The sequence below is a fragment of the Moschus berezovskii genome, chromosome 2 (genome assembly GCF_049115385.1).
Source record: "Moschus berezovskii isolate FMDL1 chromosome 2, NW_MosBer_1.0, whole genome shotgun sequence".
NCBI lineage: Eukaryota > Metazoa > Chordata > Mammalia > Artiodactyla > Moschidae > Moschus > Moschus berezovskii.
The window spans coordinates 116,881,144-116,905,257 of record NC_142461.1 but is presented as its reverse complement, the minus strand read 5'-3'; the positions used below and the strand labels follow the sequence as shown (position 1 = coordinate 116,905,257).

Sequence of the window (24,114 nt, the reverse complement as noted above, 5' to 3'; positions counted from 1 at the left end):
GAAACTCCAGTACTTTGGCCACCTCATGCGACAGGTTGACTCACTGGAAAAGACTGTGATGTTGGGAGGGATTGAGGGTGGGAGGAGAAGGGGACGACAGAGAATGAGATGGCTGGATGGCATCACCGACTCTGTGGACACGAGTTTGAGTGAACTCCGGGAGTTGGTGATGGACAGGGAGGCCTGGTGTTCTGTGATTCATGGGGTCACAAAGAGTCGGACACGACTGAACGACTGAACTGAACTGAACTGATCCCAAACCCCAACCCCCATCTCCTGAGAGGAACTGGCTGCTTCCTAGTCACTCTAGTTAAAGTCACTTGGATCTGCCTTGGTTTCGTTTGCAGACCAGTGCATTTCATCACTGTGGTAATCTGTGGCATTGGCAGCATTGGGGCTTCTCTCTGAAGTTCTAGGTGTGAAACCAGACGTGATCTCTGCTGTTCTATTTCATTCTCTGCCTTTCATTATGTCAGTCTTCAGAGCAGATTGCCTGTTACTGAAGATACTGTTTGTTTCTCTCCCTCAGATGAGTGGGAAAGCAGATTCTACTTCCATCCGATTTCTGATTTGCCACCTCCAGAGCCATATGTACCAACAACCAAAAGTTATCCCAGTAAACTGGCGAGAAATGAAAGCCGGAGTGAGTATTTCTACAAGGGCTTTTAGACGGCTTCAGACTTGAGTAGCCTGGGTCATACACAGTTGAGGGTTGTGTAGGAAATCCAGGTCTCTTGTCTGGAGTGGGGAGATTTCAGAGAAATTACTCCTGGATTTGGAACCATTTAAACTCTAGTAAACTCTCCTTCTACATACATTCATTGAGGAAAACGGAGACATCCAGAATGCATATGAGAAGCGATTATTTTAATGTGTCATTATAAGTGCAAAATAGCTTTAGTTTGCTAGTAGGTTAAATTTTATTATTTTGCTTATTTGGACATTCTTTCCCCATTTTGATCTTCCTAAAGATGGCATAAATAGAGTCTCTTCTATTCCTACTAGTTTTGAGACTGGCAGAATGTCTCATTAGTTATAAAAAAAAAAACTTACTGTAACTATTTTGATCTTTTAAATGTAAATTTACAGAGCGTTACATGAAAATTTCAAGTATGCCTATAATCTCTCTGCATAACATTTTCATTTTACCAGGTTCTCTTTAATTTTTATCTAATTCTGATTAATGTATATAGTTATAGAATATGGGTTTTGGGTGAGGATATTTATATAACGTTGCTAAGTAAATGCTTCCCTATTTTATCCCTTGATTTTATTTTATAAGATTCCATCACGTCAGCATATAATAATTTAGTTTACCATTATTGGACATTTAGATTTTTTTTTTTAACAAAAAATGTATATTGCTAAGGAAGAATTAGCGTGAAATATACATATCTTTGATGGGGCTTCAGAACCAAACTCCCAAGGCACAGATGTCTGGAGAAAAGTGTATGAGATGTCAAATAGCTGTCACATATCCCTAGCTTTGTGCTCACTGTCCAGCAGAACTCCTTCACATACTCTGAGCCTACTGACTCTTTCTTAATACATAGTTCTTAATTTTTGGTTGTTTGGTTCCCAGCCTTAGAGCAGATTAGTATCAGCTAAAGTCAAAGTTGGTTAGAAGCAAAATCACTGACTTTTGGGAGATGATAGGTGGCAGTCTTGGGTCAGAGGAGGAGCTAGGGACACAGCTGTGCTAGGTATCACCAGACAATACCAGATACGTCTAGTGGGTTATTAAAAATGGACAAATTTTGCCTTATGCCTCTGTTGAAGAACTCAAAGAATTAGAAAATATTTTAGAAAAATTTCCCTGAAAAAACATGCCAAAAGTAAACAGAATATTTTACTGAAAAGACCAGTTTAAGTCCTAGAAAAAGTTATGTGGAATACTGAATTCTAGATAATGCCCAATAAAAGAGGCATTACTGTAATAAAATTATCATGCAGGAGTTGGTGGTTGAAATTTTTGGTGAAAAAGTCTTCACATGTGACAAATATTCTTGAGTTTTGCTCTCTCCTCACCCCACCCTGTCTGCACTACTTATATATTTAAGTGAGTAACAGAACCATCCTCCCCAGCCCCTTTAGATTTTTAATTTAATAGTTGAACACGTTCCTTCCCCCAACCTCCTTTCTTCATGACTGTCTGCGACTTGAGGACTGGAACTATGTCCCTGTTCACTACTGCATCTTCCGCAAGTGGCACAGAGCTTGAAATACAGTAGGCATTTTAAAATATTTCTTAAATTGGTGAATTAATTTCCACAGTTATCCAAAAATGTTCTTGTACCTTTAATGTTTCTAGCATTAGGCATGTTTAATATTTTATAATATAACTGATCATATCTCTAACACAAAGTGCTATGGAGTGGTTTTACCCTGCTCCTGTCCCTGCCTCTGCCTCCAAGCAGAGGTGCCCTGGTAGGGCACCCAGACAGCCCTAAATAGCACAACCTACTTGCAGCTCTGCACAAGGCCAGCCCTCCATGTGCTAACCATTTGTGGTGTTATCAACTGATGGTCAGGGCTTCATGACAGATGGCTGGCTTACATCTAGGCAGTCTTTTGACAGGTCCCTGCCCCCCAAAAAAAGACCTGGTTGGGAGAAAAAGAGGAAGAGGTGAGGTAATGGACTGCCAGTGTTTTCCTCTAACTCCTCCCCTTGGTCAGAGATTCGTCCTAACTCAGAAATCCCTAAGTGGGCTATTTTGGTTTCTGTCAAAAAAGTGGCTGCCTGCTGAGGAATCTGTCAGTGCCAGCCCACCTGAGTCTAAAAACAGTGGCCATAGCAGACCTACCTAATTGACACGAGTCCCTGATTGACCGGCTGACAGCATCTGAGCACCTGGCTTTATGTCTGACACCTGTAAGAGCCTCAAAAAAAAAAAATGTGTATGAGACAAATGAATTTTTTAGTTGTGAATGGATTTTAAACCAAGTTATGGTGTGCTAATAGCCCACAGATATGCATAGTTTTTAAAGGAACACCATCAAAACAGAAAAGAGACAACCCATGAAATGAGATTAAATATTTGTAAATCATATATCTGATAAAAGATTAATATCTAGAATAAATAAAGAATTCCTACAACTCAACAACAAAACCCGATTTTTAAAATGAGTTGAATATCTGAATAGATATTTTTTGGAAGAAGATATACAGATTACTAATAAGCACATGAAAAGATGCTCAACATCACTAATCATTCAGTTCAGTTCCATCGTTCAGTTGCGTCCGACTCTTTGTGACCCCATGGACTGCAGCAGGCCAGGCTTCCCTGTCCATCACCAACTCCTCGTGCTTACTCAAACTTATGTCCATAGAGTCAGTGATGCCAGCCTACCATCTCATCCTCTGTCGTCCCCTTCTCCTCCTGCCTTCAATCTTTCCCAACATCAGGGTCATTTTCAATGAGTCAGTTCTTTGCATCAGGTGGCCAAAGTATTGGAGTTTCAGCTTCAACATCAGTCCTTTCAATAAATATTCAGGACTGATTTCCTCTAGGATTGACTGATTTGATCTCCTTTCAGTCCAAGGGACTCTCAGGAGTCTTCTCCAACACCACAGTTCAAAGCATCAGTTCTTCGGTGGTCAGCTTTCTTTATACTCCAGCTCTCACATCCATACATGACTACTGGAAAAACCATAGCTTTGACTAGACGGACCTTTGTTGCCAGAGTAATGTCTCTGCTTTTTAATATGCTGCCTAGGTTGGTCATAGCTTTTCTTCCAAGGAGCAGATATCTTTTAATTTCATGGCTACAGTTACCATCTGCAGTGACTTTGGAGTCCAAAAAAATAAAGTCTCTCACTGTTTCCGTGGTTTCCACATCTATTTGCCATGAAGTGATGGGACCAGATGCCATGATCTTAGTTTTCTGAATGTTGAATTTTAAGCCAACTTTTTCATTCTCCTCTTTCACGTTCATCAAGAGGCTCTTAGTTCCTCTTCATTTTCTGCCATAAGGGTGGTGTCATCTACATATCTGAGGTTATTGATATTTCTCCTGGCCCTCTTGATTCCAGCTTGTGCTTCATCCAACCCAGTGTTTCTTATGATGTATTCTGCATATAAGTTAAATAAGCAGGGTAACAATATACAGCCTTGACGTACTCCTTTCCTGATTTGCAACCAGTCTGTTGTTCCATGTCCAACTCTAACTATTGCTTCTGGACCTGTACACAGATTTCCCAGGAGGCAGGTCAGGTAGTTTGGTATTCCCATCTCTTTCAGAATTTTCCAGAGTTTGTTGTGATCCACACAGTCAAAGGCTTTGGCATAGTCAATTAAGCAGAAGTAGATGTTTTTCTGGAACTCTCTTACTTATTTGATGATCCAACGGATATTGGCAATTTGATCTCTGGTTCCTCTGCCTTTTCTAAATCCAGCTTGGACATCTGGAAGTTCACGTTCACATACTGTTGAAGCCTGGCTTGGAGAATTTTGAGCATTACTTTGCTAGCATGTGAAATGAGTGCAATTGTGCATTTGAGCATTCTTTGGCATTGGAATGAAAACAGTCCTGTCGTCACTGCTGAGTTTTCCAAATTTGCTGGCATATTGAGTGCAGCACTTTCACAGCATCATCTTTTAGGATTCGAAATAGCTCAACTGGAATTCCATCACCTCCACTAGCTTTGTTCACAGTGATGCTTCCTAAGGCCCACTTGACTTTGCATTCCAGGATGTCTGGCTGTAGATGAGTGATCACACCATCGTGGTTATCTAGTTCATGAAGATCTTTTTTGTATAGTTCTTCTGTGTATTCTTGCCACCACTTCTTAATATCTTCTGCTTCTGTTTGATCTGTACCATTTCTGTCCTTTATTGAGCCCATCTTTGCATGAAATGTTCCCTTGGTATCTCTAATTTTCTCGAAGAGATCTCTAGTCTTTGCCATTCTATTGTTTTCCTCTTATTTCTTTGCATTGCTCACTTATGAAGACTTTGTTATCTCTCCTTGCTATTCTTTGGAACTCTGCATTCAAATGGGTATATCGTTCCTTTTCTCCTTTGCCTTTTGCTCTTCTTTTCTCAGCTATTTGTAAGACCTCCTCAGACAACAATTTTGCTTTTTTGCATTTTTTTTCCTTGGGGTGGTCTTGATCACTGCCTCCTGAACAGCGTCACGAACCTTCGTCCATAGTTCTTCAGGCACTCTATCAGATCTAATCCCTTGAATCTATTTCTCACTTCCACTGTATAATCATAAGGGATTTGCTTTAGGTCATACCTGAATGGTCTAATGGTTTTCCCTACTTTCCTCAATTTAAGTCTGAATTTGGCAACAAGGAGTTCATGATCTGAGGCACAGTCCGTTCCTGGTCTTATTTTTGCTGACTGTATAGACCTTCTCCATCTTTGGCTACAAAGAATATAATCAGTCTCATTTCAGTATTGACCATCTGGTGATGTCCCTGTGTAGAGTCTTCTCTTGTGTTGTTGAAAGAGGGTGGTTGCTATGACCAGTGCGTTCTCTTGGCAAAACTCTGTTAGCCTTTGCCCTGCTTCATTCCGTGCTCCAAGGCCAAATTTGCCTGTTACTCCAGGTGTTTCTTGACTTCCTACTTTTGCATTCCAGCCCCCTATAATGAAAAGGACATCTTTTGGGGGTGTTAGTTCTAGAAAGTCTTATAGGTCTTCATGGAGCCATTCAACTTCAGCATTACTCATTGGAGTATAGACTTGGATTACTGTGATATTGAATGATTTGCCTTGGAAACAAACAGAGATCATTCTGTCATTTTTGAGATTGCATCCAAGTACTGCATTTCAGACCCTTTTGTTGACTATGATGGCTACTCCATTTCTTCTAAGGGATTCTTGCCCACAGTAGTAGATATAATGGTCACCTGAGTTAAATTCACCCATTCTAGTCCATTTTAGTTCACTGATTCCTAAAATGTTGATGTTCACTCTTGCTATCTTGTTTGACCACTTCCAATTTACCTGATTCATGGACCTAACATTCCAGGTTCCTATGCAGTATTGCTCTTGACAGCATCGGACTTTACTTTCATCACCAGTCACATCCACAACTGGGTGTTGCTTTTGCTTTGGCTCTGTCTCTTCATTCTGGCTCAGAGGTTAAAGCATTTGCCTGCAATGAGGGAGACCTGGGTTTGATCCCTGGGTCGGGAGGATCCCCTGGAGAAGGAAATGGCAACCCACTCCAGTATTCTTGCCTGGAGAATCCCATGGATGGAGGAACCTGGTCGGCTACGGTCCACGGGGTCACAAAGAGTCGGACACGACTGAGCGACTTCACTTCATTCTTTCTGGAGTTATTTCTCCACTGATCTCCAGTAGCATGTTGGGCACCTACTGACCTGGGGAGCTCATCTTTCAGTGCCCTATCTTTTTGCCTTTTCGTACTGTTCATGGGGTTATCATGGCAAGAATACTAAAGTAACTGTTTTTGCTGGGAGCCAACATTCTCCTATTGATGGTTGTTCAGCAGCGAGTTGTAATTTTGGATCTCTTGCAGGAGAAGATGAGTGCACGTCTGTCTACTCCGCCATCTTGGAGTCATCCCACCACTAACCATTAAGAAAACACAAATCAAAGTTCAATGAAATACACATTACATTCATTAGGATAGCTGCTATCAAAAAAGCAGTATTTAGAAATGGAGAAGATAACTGAATGTCCATCAAAAGGGAACTGATTAGATTAACTATAGTATACTTCTATAATAAAATGCAATATGTCATTAATAATTGTATTTATAAAGAATGACTGAAAAATGTTCAAATGATCCTGCTTTTGGAAGAAAAAAGAACAGATATACACATAACGTTATAGGTTATCTCCAGGTGGTACAAGCATTAATGAATTTTTGTTTTGTTTTACTCATCCATATTTTCTTAATCTATAATATATATATATATATATATGTATAATCACATATACTAAGTTTGTGATGAGACAAAAAAGTAGCTTTTAAAGAACTCCCCACAAGTTCAGTGGCCGGTCCTCCTTCTCTAGTCAAGTTTGTTCAGGTCCTTACCGGCTTCTTCCTTTCATTTCTCATGCATGTGTGCTCGTTGTTTACAGCCTTGATCATGGGTAGATGGGGGGTAGTGGGTACTTTGGCAACCATTCTTGAGTTTTATAGTGAGAACATAAGTTTTCTAACCAAAATTTGTATTTTGTCTAATTTTTCATCAAGGTGGATCTAACCGAAGAGAGAGGGGTGCCCCACCCCTTCCTCCCATCCCGAGGTGATCCTTGCCTGCTCTTCTACACTCAAGCCCCAGAGCTCCTCTGTCATTGCTGTCCAAGTCACACACCCTCCTCCTCTGCCCTCCCTTGTCCCCTTCGTAATGGTAATAGGGAAGAAGGGAGGTTATGTTGAATATGTGTGTGTAGGGTGGGTATGCAGTAAAGGTATGCACCTCGCTTTTTATATTGTGTATATCCTTAAAGCTATTGCTTGCTTCAGCTACAGCCTGTTGGCTGCTTTGGGGATTGACAGGCTTTTGTGACAAGTAGGCAGCGATGAAATTGTGTCCCAACCTTCAACCAACCAAATTCAAACATTCACTGCTTTTTTGCTACAAACCACAATATTAAGGTCCCTGAGAGTTGTTTGTATCCATGCGTTTTTTTGCATGTTTGGCCTCCTGTCTGTTTCCATGAACCACAGACCACCTAAACAAGTTGCTCACATAAAATATTTGCAGTTACAAGTTGCAGTTACAAGATGTCCAATCTTGGGCGGTCTGAGGTAAGCCCTGGGACAGTGCTGTTCAATAGAAATATAATGTGAACCAGGTATACAATTTTAAAATTTCTAGTAGCAACATAAAACAGGAAAATAGGTGAAATTAATTTTAATATATTTTATTTAACCCTAATATCCAAAATATCATTTCAACTTTCAGTCAGCATAACAATTTTAATGAGATATTATATATATATATATATATATTTTTTTTTTTTTTTGGTACTAAGTCTTCAAACTCCAGTGTGTACTTTACACTTGGAACACATTTCCATTTGGACATGTCACATTTCAAGTGCTCAGTAGCCACACATAGTTGGTGGCTACCATGTTGGACAGTGCAGATCTAAAAGATTAAGCCTAGTGCAAACACCTTTTGTTTCAAAAACAGAAAAGGCCAGATGAGCTATAGCAATTCAAGAGGTAGCTAAAAATAAAATTAGGACCCTTGTTTGGCAAATAGTTTTCCTTAGATTTTGCTCCCTTATTTTCCCTCTTTCCTTGAAATCTGCATACAAGTGTTGTGTCACAGTACCAAGGTCAGAAATTGATCTAATAGGGTTTACAGTCATGTGGAATAAAGCCATTGAAAAGAAACTGAAAGCCAGTCGGGGCTCTCTAGCTCAGAACCAGCTTCCTTGAGCTCACCTGTTGGTTGGCCTCCTGCCTTATGCATTTCAAGTGGCTTCACTCCTCTCCAGCTCAGCTTGTTCCTTAGGGCAGGAGGCTCATAGGCTCCATAGTTGTGGGGAAAGTCAGGGGAAGGTAGCAAATCAGAAATGTGGAAGAAGGGAACAGATTTGAATTGATGGGCAAAACTAAAATTCGAAATCTGATGCTTATGGGGTTGAGAGAAAGAGATTGCTGCTGAAAATTGGAGGGAACTTGTTTTGAATCTATCTGGGAGAATCGTTTGCCTTGGATCTATGCAAATAAAGCTCCCCCAGAGGACCATAGGGATGAGCCAGCCTTGCCTTTTTTGTATGATTTTGTTTACAAAACTTTACTGGGACTTTTAAATCTAGCTATAGACTTGGAAAAAATTATTTCCATTTAGATGTTTTATATAGTTGATTATGTTTAAAATTACCATTACTTATTTTTTAAAAGTTCACAGCTATATATGTATATGTATATCTACCTAAACTTTGTATCGTGGTTTCAGTGTATTGTTCATGTATTCCTGGGAGATGCTAACAAATCAATCCAAAGAAAATTTGAAAGAAGCATTCATATTTATAGAGTAATTGTTTCATTTTTATAAAATCAAAAGAACTTAGAATTCTAATAAATGGGATGTCTAATAAATTATGAAGTTGCCCATTTGAGTATATTGTATTTTTATAACTTTCCTTGCCAAAGTCCTGGGCTTATTAATACATTAGAGAGCTTGAGTTTTTCCCCACTTCTCCTCTGCCATTCCATTTGTCTTTCATACATTCACTTGGGGCCCTTTACCCAAAGAAAATCAAGGAATATAAAGGTGTAACAAACTTGGTAAAGTATTTTCAGAAAGAAGCTTTTATCTCTAATATTTTGATAATATGGCATCATTTTATTTTGAATTCTTTGATTGGATATCAATAGTTGGTAAAAATCCCTATGATAAAAGCGTGTTGACCCACTTCAGAAAAGATGGAGTTGAACTCTCCTAGCAAATATGGCAGAGAAAAGTCTGACCCAAAAAAAATGGGTCTGAATTTTGTAAGGGGTAGTAAGAATAGCCAATTTCTTTATATATTCCAATTTTTCTGGTACCATCCTAAAGTGTGAAACAGGGTCACAGCTCAGAGTTGCTATTCATCCTAGATAGAGATGTTTTAAAATGTATTTTAAGTGAATATTCCATTAATACATGTACACCCTTTCTTTGAAATTTAGAAACCTAATTGTGTCCAAAACTTTGAATAAATTCTGTGCTAAAATCTTCAACTATAGTAGATAACAGAAATTAATACAGCCTTCCCTGAAACCAGAGCTTACATATGTTTTTTCCCCATAAAATTTCCAGATAAATGTATTCAAGATGCAATACAGTATTTTAACATTTACATGTCATTTTATATGGAAATGTATTACAGTATTAAAATTCAGTGTTCAGTATTTATTTCAGTATGCATTTTGTTTAGTAAAAACCAAGAAAAGTGTTGAATCCAGTGGTGCCTTACTTGGTGATTTGAGAGAAATTGACTTTTTATGTCTAAGTAGCAGATTATTTGCATATTTGTAAAAACTGTTAGGCCTTTATATTTTAACTTGTAATACCAATTTTGTTATTTTAGTAGCAGAAATGTGATGACTGTTAAAGTGCCCAAAATTTTCTGGCACGATGAAATTAATTTTTCCCTATTTATAGTGAGGGACTGTAAAGCAAGAAAATGGTTTTCATACCACTGCACCATGTAAACATGCACATTTTGGTACCTGTGTCATCAGGATAGTTTATATGGTGGGGTAGGACCTACCCTAGATATCTGCGTCTTTGTAAATTAGCCGGACAATAAATAAAAGCAGAATGGTAAGACTGTCATCTGGTGGGTTTTATTTTAAGTGCTGTCTATGTAAAAATAAGTGAAAAAGCAAGTGTCTGATTTCTGCTTTATACTCTGGTAAAAAAAGACAAACTGAAAAAAGAAGAAGGTCCATAGAGTAAGTAAATATTTAGTGCAATCCACTTTCTAATCTCCTTGTATTTCCTGAGAACTTGCATCTTAGTCAAAATTTGTTGTCTGTTTACTTGAGGCAAATGCCTCTACTCTGAGGCAAATGATGGGCGGTGGAAGGAATGGAAGATGTAATTACAAAGATTATCACTGACACTGCTAAATAAGGAGAGGCCAGTGGAAATAAGGAGGCCCAGTAGGGTTTTTGTTTGTTTTTGGACAATTACGCTATTTCTTAGGGGGAAAAAAAGAAGCGAGATTTGCAAACTGAATTTAAACAGTCATAAAAACTGAGTTTCTGAGTTTATAGCATCAATAAATTGAGTACTAAGCTCTATTATAGTAACCTTTCTTTCTGGACACAAATATTTTCTTTTAAAAACGCCATTGATCATTCCCATTGTGATCTCAGACACCATAACTTAAGTGCTTGAGGTGGAAAATCACCGAGAAAAGCTTTAGTTGTCTTTGACTTTTAAAATCTCTCTTCAATCTCCAGGTTAGTATAGCTTCCAATCTTCAGGTTAGTGTGTGTGTTAGTCACGCAGTTATATCCAAATCTTTGTGACTCCATGGACTGTACAGGCTCCTCTGTCCATGGAATTCTCCATGCAAGAATACTGGAGTGGGTTGCCATTTCCTCCTCCAGAGGATCTTCCCAACCCAGGGATCGAATCCCAGTCTCCTGTGTTGAAGGTGGATTCTTTACCATCTGAGCCACTAGGGAAGCCCCCAGGTTAGTGTAGCTTCCTTTAATCTTGGTAATCTTGACACTGAAGCATGACTGACATTGACCTTTGCTCCATTCCTCTTTAGGATGCTACTGGAGGGCAGGCAGAACCACAAAGTTTAATTTCCCCAACCTGGCTTCCTAGAGAGGAATTAATTGTAATCATCTCTATTTCTTTTCTAACTGCTTTATCTTTTATTGACTTTCCAACCTCACTCTTCTCCTACAACTATTCCTAATAAGCAGTTTATTCACTTACAGAATTTCTCATGGTTCAAAAAAAGGTATCCAGAAGTGAATTCAGGTATATCAGAATTCTGTGTTAGGGACACATGCGTCAGAGGAGATGTCATGCATCTGCAGTTCCTAAATGGGTCTTGCTGTTCCTCGTCTCCATGACTGCAATGTCCTTTCTTCTCTTTGTCTAACTTACTCCTCAGTTTTCAAAATCTCATCTTTTCCTGACTGCTGGGATATATTTTTCAGGGACTTAATTTATCCCCCCTCAGCATTACTGAGACTTGTTCATGCTACTTGGTGTCCACAGCTATTTGTTAGTCCACGCTATGATTATATCACATTTTGTTTATTTATTTCACTGTTAATGGAAATTTCAGGTTGTTTTTGTCTTTTTATTTACTACAAATAATACTGTTATAAACTGTATTCTCATCTCCTGGCGTACATGTGCAAGAATTTTGCTGGCGTCCGTTAAGTGTGGGAATAGAATTGACTGGTCAGTTTTAATAGGAGATGCACTGATTTCTGCTGTGCTGCACTGCATGCGACATCCTCTTCCTCCATGTCTTTATAAACACGTGATATCAGCAAGGATTTTAGAGAAGTTTCTTTAGCATTTGTTGTGAAGCTGGTTTGATGGTGCTGAATTCTCTTAGCTTTTGCTTGTTTGTAAAGTTTTTTATTTTCTCTGTCAAATCTGTACAAGAGTCTTGATAGGTAGAGTATTCTTGACTGTAGGTTTTCCCCTTTCATCGCTTTAAATATATCGAGCCACTCCCTTCTGGCCTGCAGAATTTCTGCTGGGAAATCAGCTGATAACCCTATGGAGATTACTTTGTATATTATTTTTTGCTTTTCCTTTGTTGCTTTTAATATTTTATCTTTGTCTTTAACTTTGGTCAGTTTGATTAATATGTATCTCAGTATATTCCTCCTTGGGTTTATCCTGTAAGGAACTCTCAGGGCTTCCTGGACTTGAGTGACTATTTCCTTTCCCATGTTAGGAAGTTTTTGACTATTATCTTTTTTCAAATATTTTCTCAGGCCCTTTCTCTTTCTCTTCTCCTTCTGGGGCCCCATAATGTGAATATTGGTGTATTTAATGTTGTCCCAGACATCTCTTAGATTGTCATCACTTTCTTTCATTCTTTTTTCTTTATTTTGTTCCCCGGCAGTGATTTCCACCGATCTTCCAGCTCACTTATTCATTCTTCTGCTCATTTATTCTGTTATTGATTCCTTCCAGTGTAATTTTCATTTTAGTTATTGTATTGTTCATCTCTGTTTGTTTGTTCTTTAAATCTTCTAGCTCTTCGTTAAACATTTCTTGTATCCTCTTGGTCTGTGTCTCTCTTCGTTTTCCAAGATCTTGGGTGAACTTTACTGTCACTACTCTGAATTCTTTTTCAGGTAGATTGCCTGTCTCCACCCCACTTAGTTGTTCTTCTGGGGTTTTATCTTGTTCCTTCATCCAGAACATATTCCTCCACTGTCTCATTCTGCCTAACTTTCTGTGTCTGTGGTCTCTGTTCCTCACGCTACAGAACTGTCATTCTTCTTAGTTCTGGAGTCTGCCCCCTTATGGGGGAATTTGGTCCAGGGGCTTGTGCAAGCTTCCTGGTGGGAGGGACTGGTACCTGTCCACTGGTGGGTGGAACGGGGTCTTGTCACACTGATGGGCAGGGCCATGTTAAGGAGTGTGTTTATTGGCAGCTGTTGGCTCAGGATGACTTCTGGCAGCCTGTCTGCTGATGGGTAGGGCTGTGTTCCAACCTTGTTGGTTGTTTGGCCTGAAGTGTCCCAGCATTGGAGCCTGCAGGCTGTTGGGTGGGACCAGGTCCCCGTGCCAAAATGGCAACCTCCAGAATTCATGCAGATGAGCATTCCCTGGCGCATCTGCCACCAGTGTCCTTGCTTCTGCACTAAACCACAGCTGACTGCTGCCTCCGCAGGAGACCCTTGAAGACTCACAGGTAGGTCTGGCCCAGGCTTCTGTGGTGTCATTGCTTTGCCCTGGGTCCCAGAGTGAAAGCTTGTGTGAGCCCTCTAAGGGTAGAATCTTTGTTTCCCTCAGTCCCGTGGAGCTTCTGCACTCAAGCCCTGCCTATTTCAAAGCCAAGTGCTGCTGGGGCTCCTCCTTCCAGTGCCAGCCCTCTAGGCTGGGGAGCCTGACATGGGGCTCAAAACTCACTCCTGTGGGGGATCTTCAGCGATGTAATTATTTTACAGTTTGTAGGTCACCCAGTTGGCAAATGTGAGATTTCACTATATCACAAAAGTACCCCCTGCCATCTTGTGGCCTCTCCTTTGGGGTAGAACGTCTTTTTTGGTCCGTGGTCGTTCAGCAGTCGGTTGTGATTTTGGTGTTATCATGAGAGAAGCTGAGCTCAAGTCCTACCTGCCATCTTGTCTCCAACTTTGACAGTTTTTAAAATTATCTGCTGTGTGTTTGTATACACATCTTAATACAGTATAATGGTTAAGAGATTAGGAAAATCTGCTTTCATCTCTTCCTTCAAGTCACTTAATTGCTCTAAGGTTCAGTTTCCTTATCTAGAAAGTGAGAAACTATATTATAATATTAATAAATGCATTAAATGAGACCATGTACTTAGCCTGACTTTTTCTAAGCATTCAATAAGTGGTAGCCACTATTAGTAGAAGTAAATATTTATATAATAATCCCAAATTAACTGGAACCAAACTGACCAGAAGGGGATTAACAACTATGCTTTTAAAGGAGCAATAGTAGAATTTCTGTATCAGAAATGTAAAGCAAACTCTAGACAGGGGCCACTTCATGTGCTGTCAGTCCCTCATACTTCACAGGCCTGGGAAATGAAAATTCCTGTTGCTTCAGTAATCAAATTATTAGATTCAATTTGAAATCACAGAATCAAGACCTCATATATAGGGCAGCCTTAGACTTTATGATCCACAGTGGAACACTATTGAAAGTGGAAGGGAGTGCTAATCATAGTTGCTTTGGTACAACAGGTATAAATTGGGGCAGCCTTGGCACACTGGGCCATGTGGTCACCTCACTCAGAGGTCATCAACTCTAGTCTTCTGATCTTACACAAGGATAGTTTAAGACCCCAAGTCACATACTACTGATGGCTAAGCAGTGTAACTCGGCACCACACCACACTCCCTTCTGTATAATCCTGCCTCTAGCTAAGGGCTTCCTGGTGGCTCAGTTGGTAAAGAATCTGCCTGCAGTTCAGGAGACCTGGGTTGGAAATATCCCCTGGAGAAGGGAAAGGCTACCCACTTCAATATTCTGGCCTGGAAAGTCTCTGTTTCGTGTGTCTTTCAGCATTTGCTGGGAAGAAAAGGTCAAAGGACAAGTAACAGAGTCAAGAGAATGAACCCTGGACACAAACCTGGATCTGAATCCTAGCTCTGCCACTTGCTCCCTGAAAGGCCACCAACAAGTTATTTAGCCCTGAGATCTAGTTTCCAACACTGCAAAATGGTTACAGTGCTTAGAGAAATATATAGACATCAGCAAAATACCTGGCATATGTCAGGCACTCAGTAAAAGTTTCCTTCCATTTCCTAATCCTTTTGTTGTCAAATGTAGGCCATATTCAGGAAGGAGTTTTCAGTGAATTCAAGAGTTTGATAAAATTTGAGTATAGAATTCTTAGGAATAAAAATGCTTCTGAAACTGTCCTGATTTGTCCAAATTGGAATCATTCATTTGGTTCATTAATTCATTCAATAAATTTTAATTGAGCATTTATAGCTTCACCACAGTCAAACCAATGTTCCCACCATAACTCAACCAGTTGAATGATCTCTGAGAGGCAGTTAAGGAGGCCAGCATCCATGTTTCCACCAGGAATGGGCACTACTTCAATCACCCAAGCAACAGAGGACTCTCTATTAAGGTGAGAATGAATACTTTATTAATTCCCCCTCTAAGTAATTATTTGGTTTCTTTTTTCCTTAAACTCAATTGGTAAATTACATGGATTGATTTTTTTTTAAGTTCTTAAACCTATGGGAAATTGAAAAAAAGAAAAAGATTGTATTATTTTTAAGTTTTGATGGCCAATAAATGAGGGGGCTTTGTTGTTGTTTTTTAATTACTTTGAAAAGTCTACTCAGTTCTCTAAGCATTGCAATTAACTGAAGGCTTCCTGCATGTGTTATTTAGACTGGCCCTCCTCTGCCATCCTCACCACAGCCCTACTTCTCTGCTCTGAGCATCTGGCGCTTAGTGTCCATCTCTGGAGCTACACTTAGCATATATGTATTTCTCTTACTGGTAAATGTTTGGAAATGTCCCACCCATCAACATTCTATTGCAGATCCCTTTATCTTAAAATTTTGCTTCCAGTATTACAGAGGCACATTTTGAGGAAACAAATGAAACTCCAGCTTTGTGACCACCACTTGGAAGGATTGATTCCCTCTAATTACTCACTTTTGTATCAAATGTTTAAAGTTATTATTGTATTTTTTTAAACAATAGGGCACCCTAAATTATCTAAAGCTTCCAGCCACACAAAACCTGGATCTGTCCTCACATTATGGTCTGCCTCAGGTTCTGATATAGAACTTGAACAAAGTGATTGTCTTAAAATTATAAGCCACAGGCTTTCTATAAGAGTAAAATGAGAATTCCAGATAAAGAGTAGAGAGCAAAAGTGTTTGCTTCCTCTGTACTACAGAGTGGCCTGTAGCTATTTCTAAAATAATTCAGTCATTGAATTATTCAGTCACTGCCCACAGACAGTTAGATTAGAACAAATAATCCTAAAATTCACATGAAACTACAGAAGACCCCAAAAAACAATCTCAAGGAAGAAGAACAAAGCTGCAGATATAACTCTCCCAGATTTCAGGCTGTGCTACATAGCTATAGAAACTTAAAAAGTATGGTGCTGGCACAAAAACAGACGTAGGGATCAATGGAGCAATACACCTGTGGTCAATTAATCCACAACAAAAATACACACTGGAGAAAAGACAAACTCTTCAAGAAGTCGTGATAGGAAAACTGGACAGCCAACAATGAGATTAAAACTATGAAATTAGAATGTACCCTCACACCAAATAAAACAATAAATTCAAAATGGTTTAAGACCTAAATGTAAGGATGGAAAGCAAAAAACTCCTAGAAGAGAACATAGGCAGAGCACTCTGTGACATAAATTGTAGCAATATTTTTGGATCAGTTTCCTAAAGCAAAAGAAAGAAGAGCAAAAACAAAAAAGGAGGTCTGATTAAATTTAAAAGCTTCTGCATAGCAAAGGAAACAAATGACATATGAAACGACAAACTGTGGAATGTGGGGGGGGAGAAAATATTTGCAAATAATGTGACCAACAAAAGATTAGTATCCAAAATATGTAAACAGCTAATACAACTTGATATCAGAAAAACAACCCGATCAGAAAATGGGCAGAAGATCTGAAAAGATATTTTCCCAAAGAAAACATATGGATGGTTAACAGGTACATGAAAAGAAGTTCACCACCACTAATTATTAGAGAAATGCAAATCCAAACCACAATGAGATACCACCCCACACCTGTCAGAATGGCCATCATCAAAAAGTCTACAAAAACCAATGTTGGAGAGGATGTGGAGAAAAGGAAACCTTTGAGAGTCCTCAAAAAACTAAGAACTACCATATGATCTAGCAATTCTATTCCTAGCATTTACCCAGAAAAAAACAAAACACTAATTCAAAACGATGTATGCACCCTAATGTTCAAAGCAGTACTATTTACAATAGCTCAGACACAGGAGCAACCCAAGAGTCCATCAGCAGATGACTGGATTAAGAAGATGTGCTACATACACACACACACACAATGGAATACTTCTCAGCCATAAAAAAGAACGAAATTTTCCCGTTTGCAACAATGTGGATGGACCTAGAAACTACTATACTTAGTGGAAAAAGTCATACAAAAACATATTCTATAAGATTATCACTTATATGTGGAATCTAAAAAATAATACAAATGAATATATACAAGTCAGAAACAGACTCACAGATATAGAAAACAAACTTGTGGTTACCAAAGGGGAGAGTTAAGGGGAAAGGGACAAATTAGGGATATGGGTTAACAGATACAAACTACTATGTATAAAATAGCTAATAAGAATGTACTGTATGACACGGAATTACAGCCATCATCTTGTAATAACCTATAATGGACTACAGTCAGAAAAATACTGAATCACTATGCCATACACCTGAAACATATTGTAAATCAAACATGCTTCAATTTTTTAAGTAAAATAATAAACACATACACACATCAAAGACAACATAGGCTCAATTGAATACATAAGATCTCATGGAAAACTCCTTGTCTTTGTTTTCCTCTTTGGGCTATGAACTGCTTCAGACCTGGACCAGCATTTACCGCCCAGGGCACATCACCTCTTGTAAGTGACCTAGTTTCTTTCAACTCTTTGGTTCTTTATAGCTTGAGGAGTAATCATAATCTCTACCTAACGGTTTTGAAAGGGATGTTACATACGTACTTTTCAGCTTATCTTATCGGACAACTGTTACCTTTTAAGGTGATCTTAGGGGAGCCACTAAAGTTCAGAGATCACTTCATTATACATAGATATCTGAAAGCCCTGTCTCAGAATCAAACATCAGTGTGAATAGCTCATTTGCTCCCTGGTGTATTTCCCTTCCTTTGTATTCCCCATTATTTGTGAGGTAGTTATTCTATTTATATTACAATATTTAGTATTGAAGTTGGAAAAGCCAGGTGGTTCTTTCAAATTTCAAATAATAGGATTCGCTTTCCCATAATTGCCAGAAGTAAATGCTGTGTTCTCTGCCTCAGTCATATAAGTTGCACTCGTTCACAGGAAAAATGAAGTTAGAGGGAAAAAAAGACAGTCATCCTCTGAAAACCTGAAACAAGTGACTCTGCAATTTCAAAGAATTTTCACATACGTTACATCATTTTACCCCAAAGCCGCCCTATGAAGGAAGAAGAAACTGACCTCCCACATAACAAATGCAGGGCTAAGACACAGAAACCAGACTCTAAGGTCTCAAAAGCTGTGGGTGAAAGGATCTGTTTCAATCACACTCATTGAATTGCATTTTAACCCTTAGTGTCTTCATTCATTTGACAAATATTATTGAGCATCTTCTCAATAAGAAGGCAGGGTGTGAGTCTAGCTGAAGATACAAATGTCAGTATACCACATAATTCCCGTGTCTCAGGGAGCTTATAGTCTTTTGCGGGTGGGGGCAAGTGCACAAATAACTCTAGAACTAGACAGAAAGCATGTGCTAGTCAAGAGCCTGACTTAATGCATCACTGGGATCCAAAGATACTGTGACACTGGTTGAGCCTTACTGCCTCACAACCACAAATCAAAAGGTTTACCTCTTCCTGAGTGAGATTTGCAGTGTTTCTCAAAATGAAAGTTAAGGACCACCTGCTCTAGAATCACCTAGGGTGGTTTTTACATACAGACTCCTGGACTCCACCTCAGGCCTACCAAAATAAAGGTCTCTTGGAACCCAGAAAATTTTTTAAAATATGGAATGCTTCATGAATCTTCATGTCATCCTTGCACAGGGGCTCTGCTAATTTGCTCTGTAAGCTTGAATTTTAGTATTTGTGCTGCCATAGCAAGCATGGAAATTTGTAGTTCTGACAAGCTTCAAGGTCATTCTGATGCACATTCAGGATTTAGATTTGGGTCTTTAAAAGCATATACTCATATATATAAGAATGTATTTTTATAAAGTAATATGAAGATTAAATCATAAGATGCCATTCACTTTTGTCATACTCATTTACTCCATTTAACACTGCCCCACGCATGTTGAGTCATTAGATTACTATTAGTCTTGGAAATACTTTATTACAAAATTCTCTCTCTCTCAAACTCTTTCCCTTCCTCCCTCCCCCTTTGTCATCTATTACCAAACTCTGCGATACATTTCCTTAATCTCTCAGTCAAAGAAAAACTGTTACTGACATCCCTGCACAGTCTGGTAAGTTTGCATCAGCATTCATACTAAGTATGTTCTTCTGTTTTCTTGAATTAAGTGTGCATGCAATGTGTGGCCTTTCCGCATAGCATTTTCTGGTGCGTTCTGGTAAATAATTCTGACTAATAGTGCTATCAAAATATACAGTGCAGCTACTGCCATAAGAAATATAAAGAGCATCATGTTGGATGTTAAATTTTTTAAGCAACTCAAGATGACCGTAGGGAAAAGGTTGTAACAAAGGGAAAGGATCAGCAGAGGTTCAGGGTGGCAGAAAGCTCTTGAAATTAGAAAGGGATCACAAACATACCTCGACCAGGGAGGATGAACTAACGAGTGGTAATGGGAAGAACCTATGGTTTGTGACATCCGGGGATTTGAAGAGAAGAAAAAACCCACTTAAGAGGAATTTGACCAAAAGAACTTGTTCACTTAAGTTCTCCTGGAATGGACATGGCCACAGTCAACAAGAAACACTTTTAGTGCTGCTAGGATTACCCCTCCACACCTGGCAGTGTTTCATTGTAGTCAAAGGAAACAGCTGCTGCTGCTGCTAAGTCACTTCAGTCGTGTCCGACTCTGTGTGACTCCTGCTAGATGCCAAAGCAGCTGTTCTTAAACCTCAGAGAATCACCTGGAGAGCTTGTTAAGACAGAGTCCTGTGCCCCACTGCCTAAGACTCTGACTCAACACATCTGGGGCAGGAGAATTTACATTTCTAACTGGCTTCTAGGTGACCCTTGTTGCTACTGGTTCTCAGAGTACACTTCGACCAGCACTGTTGACTATCTGTAGTAATGTATTTTTCCTTGCATTAAAATAATATGTATTCATAGCATCAAACCTTAACACTGTGTCCATTATTTGCAGCATGGTTGAAGAAACTTAGGCAAGAAGAAAACCAGTTGGCATGGCACTGTTGTTCCTGAAACATAATTATGTCTTACAATTGCCTAATCCTCTTTGACCATCAATCATATCTATCAATCTTTTGTGCTGTTGCCTTGTCCACATATCATGGAGGGTGGGGTAGAATCCAAATGTTAATAAGTGTTAAATTACAGAGTTTTAAAAAATCAAATCAAAACAGCAAAAATCATGAAAAAATAATTCATGAAAGCTGACAAGCCTTCACCCTTAATCACCATCTCAAGGTTAAATAATGATCAGAATTCTTTCAGTTGAAGTACTTACATTGCATCTTGATGTTTGACTATCATATAAATATAACTGAGCTATTAGGATCTATTTTTCATTGCAGATGAAATTGATGTATCTTTGTGTGGTGTAGTCTGACACAGTAAAATTGTTACTGTCTAGGTAGGATATTCATAAAAATGTAATTATCGTAATCAGAACAGTCTTTAAGCTCATGAGAGGGGATTGCCAGATTCATGATTGGCAGTTTTCAATCACTTCATGTATAATAAAGAAACTTTTTAAGGCAACTCTAGGAATCATTAATATCTTAGAGGGAAACTATTCTGATCAAATAACAAAGGGTGTTGGAAGATGGTGGAAAAAACGCAAGCTGGCCTCCTTTTCCAGGCTTTGGGCAAGACTGGAGGGAGCCATTTAATATATTCCCTTAAGTTTACTCACCAACAGATTTAATTAGCAGTGCTATTTGCTGGCAGAGTGCTTTGAAGAGAAGAAAGCATGGAAAGACCACTGTTACTGACTAAAGAGCATTGATCATTTTCCTTCTTGAGTTCGTAACTCGTTAGAGAAGTAGCCCCACATTGCTGTGCGAGTGCCCTGCCACCTGGGGAAGATGCAGCAAGTGCGGTCAGTGGGATGGGGCCCTTGGTTAGCTGGAGTTTCCAGTGTTCTCAGTGTCCCAAGTAATGGTTTAGGCAGCATGTTTAATAAATATAGGCAAGGAAAGGAAAGTGAAGTCGCTCAGTCGTTTCTGACTCTTTGCGACCCCATGGACTGTAGCCTACCAGACTCCTCCATCCATGGGGTTTTCCAGGCAAGAATACGGGAGTGGGTTGCCATTTCCTTCTCTAGGGGATCTGACCCAGGGATCGAACCCAGGTTTCCCGCATTGCAGTCAGACGCTTTACCATCTTAGCCACCAGGGAAGCCTTAATAAATGTAGAGACACCACAAACAATCCCATGCTGGTGGGCAAGAGAAATAAAAACCAACAAAATAAAGTCAACAGGCTGTTCAATTTGAAGGAGAAACTAATCTTCAGAAAACGAAGATCATGGCATCTGGTCCCATCACTTCATGGGAAATAGATGGGGAAACAGTGGAAACAGTGTCAGACTTTATTTTTTTGGGCTCCAAAATCACTGCAGATACTGATTGCAGCCAGGAAATTAAAAGACGCTTACTCCTTGGAAGGAAAGTTATGACCAACCTAGATAGTATATTAAAAAGCAGAGACATTACTTTGCCAACCAAGGTCCGTCTAGTCAAAGTGTGGTCATGTATGGATGTGAGAGTTGGACTGTGAAGAAAGCTGATCGCCGAAGAATTGATGCTTTTGAACTGTGGTGCTGGAGAAGACTCTTGAGAGTCCCTTGGACTGCAAGGAGATCCAGCCAGTCCATTCTAGAGGAGATCAGTCCTGGGTGTTCATTGGAAGGACTGATGCTAAAGCTGAAACTCCAATACTTTGGCCACCTCATGCAACGAGTTGACTCACTGGAAAAAAAGTCTGATGCTGGGAGGGATTGGGGGCGGGAGGAGAAGGGGATGACAGAGAATGAGATGGCTGGATGGCATCACCGACTCGATGGACATGAGTTTGAGTGAACTCCGGGAGTTGATGATGGACAGGGAGGCCTGGGTGCTGTGATTCATGGGGTAGCAAAGAGTCGGACACGACTGAGCGACTGAACTGAACTGAACTGAATCTTCTCAATTGAGAAAGCAACTTTTTCATTTCCACTGTCACTTTTAAAATTATCCAGTGAAGGAATGTTCTTTCCCTGCCCCTGAATGAAAACCTCCATAACCCTATGCTAGGACTGGTTTTAAATCACTCCCAGGTAACAAGTCCTACAACCACTTTAAGTCTCCGACAGTCTCAATTAATAAGTGAGAAGAACCAATCCTGTGTAATAATCAAATCCTGGAATCAGATTTAAAAGTGAAACTTTTCCCTTTATTCTCTGGGGCATCATGCAGTCAAGAAGCCAGGGACAGGGGCAAGGTCCATCTTTTCCTTTATTCTACCTACTGTTTCCAATTATCTGCCCCATTTCACTAAATATGGTTGTTATAGGGTCAAAGTGGGAACAGGAAGAAGTAAAGGAGGATGGGAGTGGGGTTCTTAATGACTGGCTTTTCTCTTTTGGGGCTAAGCTAGTGTATTGAAAGTTGCCTCGTTCTGGTGTGGGGACCTCTCATGGGGAGCTTCAGATACCCACCATCCTTTTCTCACCTGAGGTTCCCTAGATCAGCTAAAACTTCCTTAGCCCTGGGTCAAAACTCCAGCTTATCCCTTCAAAAGCCTGAGAGCCCCTCTAGGTGGCCCTATTGGACAGTAACAGTTTCTTATCTCTGTCTCTCCTTCTCGTCACGCTCCCCCCCCAATCCCTTCCTCCTACTTCTCTCTTTCTGTCTGCCAACACTGGCCCACCCAGTCCAGCCACTTCTTTGTTCCCAATGTTAGAATTCTTTCCTTTTTAGTTTACAAGTGGGAGCCAAACCCCAGCCACCAGCACCCTCCAAGCTGCACGAGGTGTATGTAAAGCTCTCCGAAAGAAGCCTTTTCCAGGAAAAAGCAACTTTGGAGTGGGAAGGGCTTTCAGATTAGCTTAGAGAAGCCTCATCACACATCTTCCCTGCCCTTCTTCAACCCCCTTTTTGTTATGGGTAATAGCTGAATCCAGCACCAGCTGTAACATCCCGGAATCTTCCCGGCACCACTTTCCAACACTATTCACTCACTGGGAAAGCTTAGCCAGGCCCTTCTTCCTCTTAGCAGCGGGCCTGCCCTCAGGGATTACTGGTTCTGCCCAGAAGGTGGTCCCGAATCGGGTTCAGTTAACAGCCCACTTGGCTGCTACACCAAGTTCTGCTTTCCACTCAGCTTCTTTCAGTAACAAAGGTGATATTTTGACCTCTATCTGCTACCTTTCCTGTTTCTCAATTTGTTCAGAATCCGAGTGGGGAAGATAGGTACTATTTATTAAGCCCTCCTCAGAGGCCCATCCTTTTACCTTGAATGTACCCAAAGGATTGGAGTCATGTTACCAGTTTTCTGGATAACTCCTTTAAAGTTTTCTATCTTTTTATGGCTCTTCTTTTCAACTTGTCATGTATTTTATCTTGATGTAAGAACTATTTGACATCCTGAAATGTGTCAAATGAGAAATAATTAGCTAAGAGCTTTTAGAGTTTCCTTGAGGAGTAATTGATTATAACTATTTGATGGCATATATATAGCCATAAAATGAGGATCTTAAACATAAAGCTTTAAAATATTTCTGGAAGAAAAATGACTTTCAAGGAGACTCAGATTCTTCCTCGGAGAAGGCGATGGCACCCCACTCCAGTACTCTGGACTGGAGAATCCCAGGGACGGGGGAGCCTGTTGGCTGCCATCTATGGCGTCGCACAGGGTCAGACACGACTGAAGCGACTTAGCAGCAGCAGCAGATTCTTCCTGGTTTTGCCAAAGACTAGCTATACATGATTCTTGCATAAGTTGCTCCACCTCTCCAGACCCAGTTTTTTTCACTTATAAAATGAAGTTGTTGTTGTTCAGTCACTAAGTCATGTCCGAC

The 24,114-nt window shown here is 39.8% G+C and overlaps 1 protein-coding gene and 1 non-coding gene across 7 annotated transcripts in view; one reads left to right on the top strand and one right to left on the bottom strand.

The window, feature by feature from the left end:
* WIPF1 (WAS/WASL interacting protein family member 1) overlaps positions 1–10,264 on the top strand; it is a 130,446-nt gene extending 120,182 nt beyond the window's left edge. For all 6 annotated transcript variants that reach the window (XM_055396976.2, XM_088830188.1, XM_055396980.2 and 3 more), the window contains 2 exons: positions 530–643; positions 7,180–10,264. In XM_055396976.2, the coding sequence (XP_055252951.1) occupies positions 530–643; positions 7,180–7,235 (170 nt within the window). In that variant the 3' untranslated portion in view covers positions 7,236–10,264. The remainder of the gene's footprint in view (positions 1–529; positions 644–7,179) is intronic.
* Positions 10,265–18,902: 8,638 nt separating this feature from the next.
* On the bottom strand, positions 18,903–19,008 carry LOC129538715 (U6 spliceosomal RNA). The gene has a single exon (XR_008682269.2). It is a non-coding gene; the product is annotated as a U6 spliceosomal RNA (small nuclear RNA).
* Between the last annotated feature and the right edge of the window lie 5,106 nt (positions 19,009–24,114).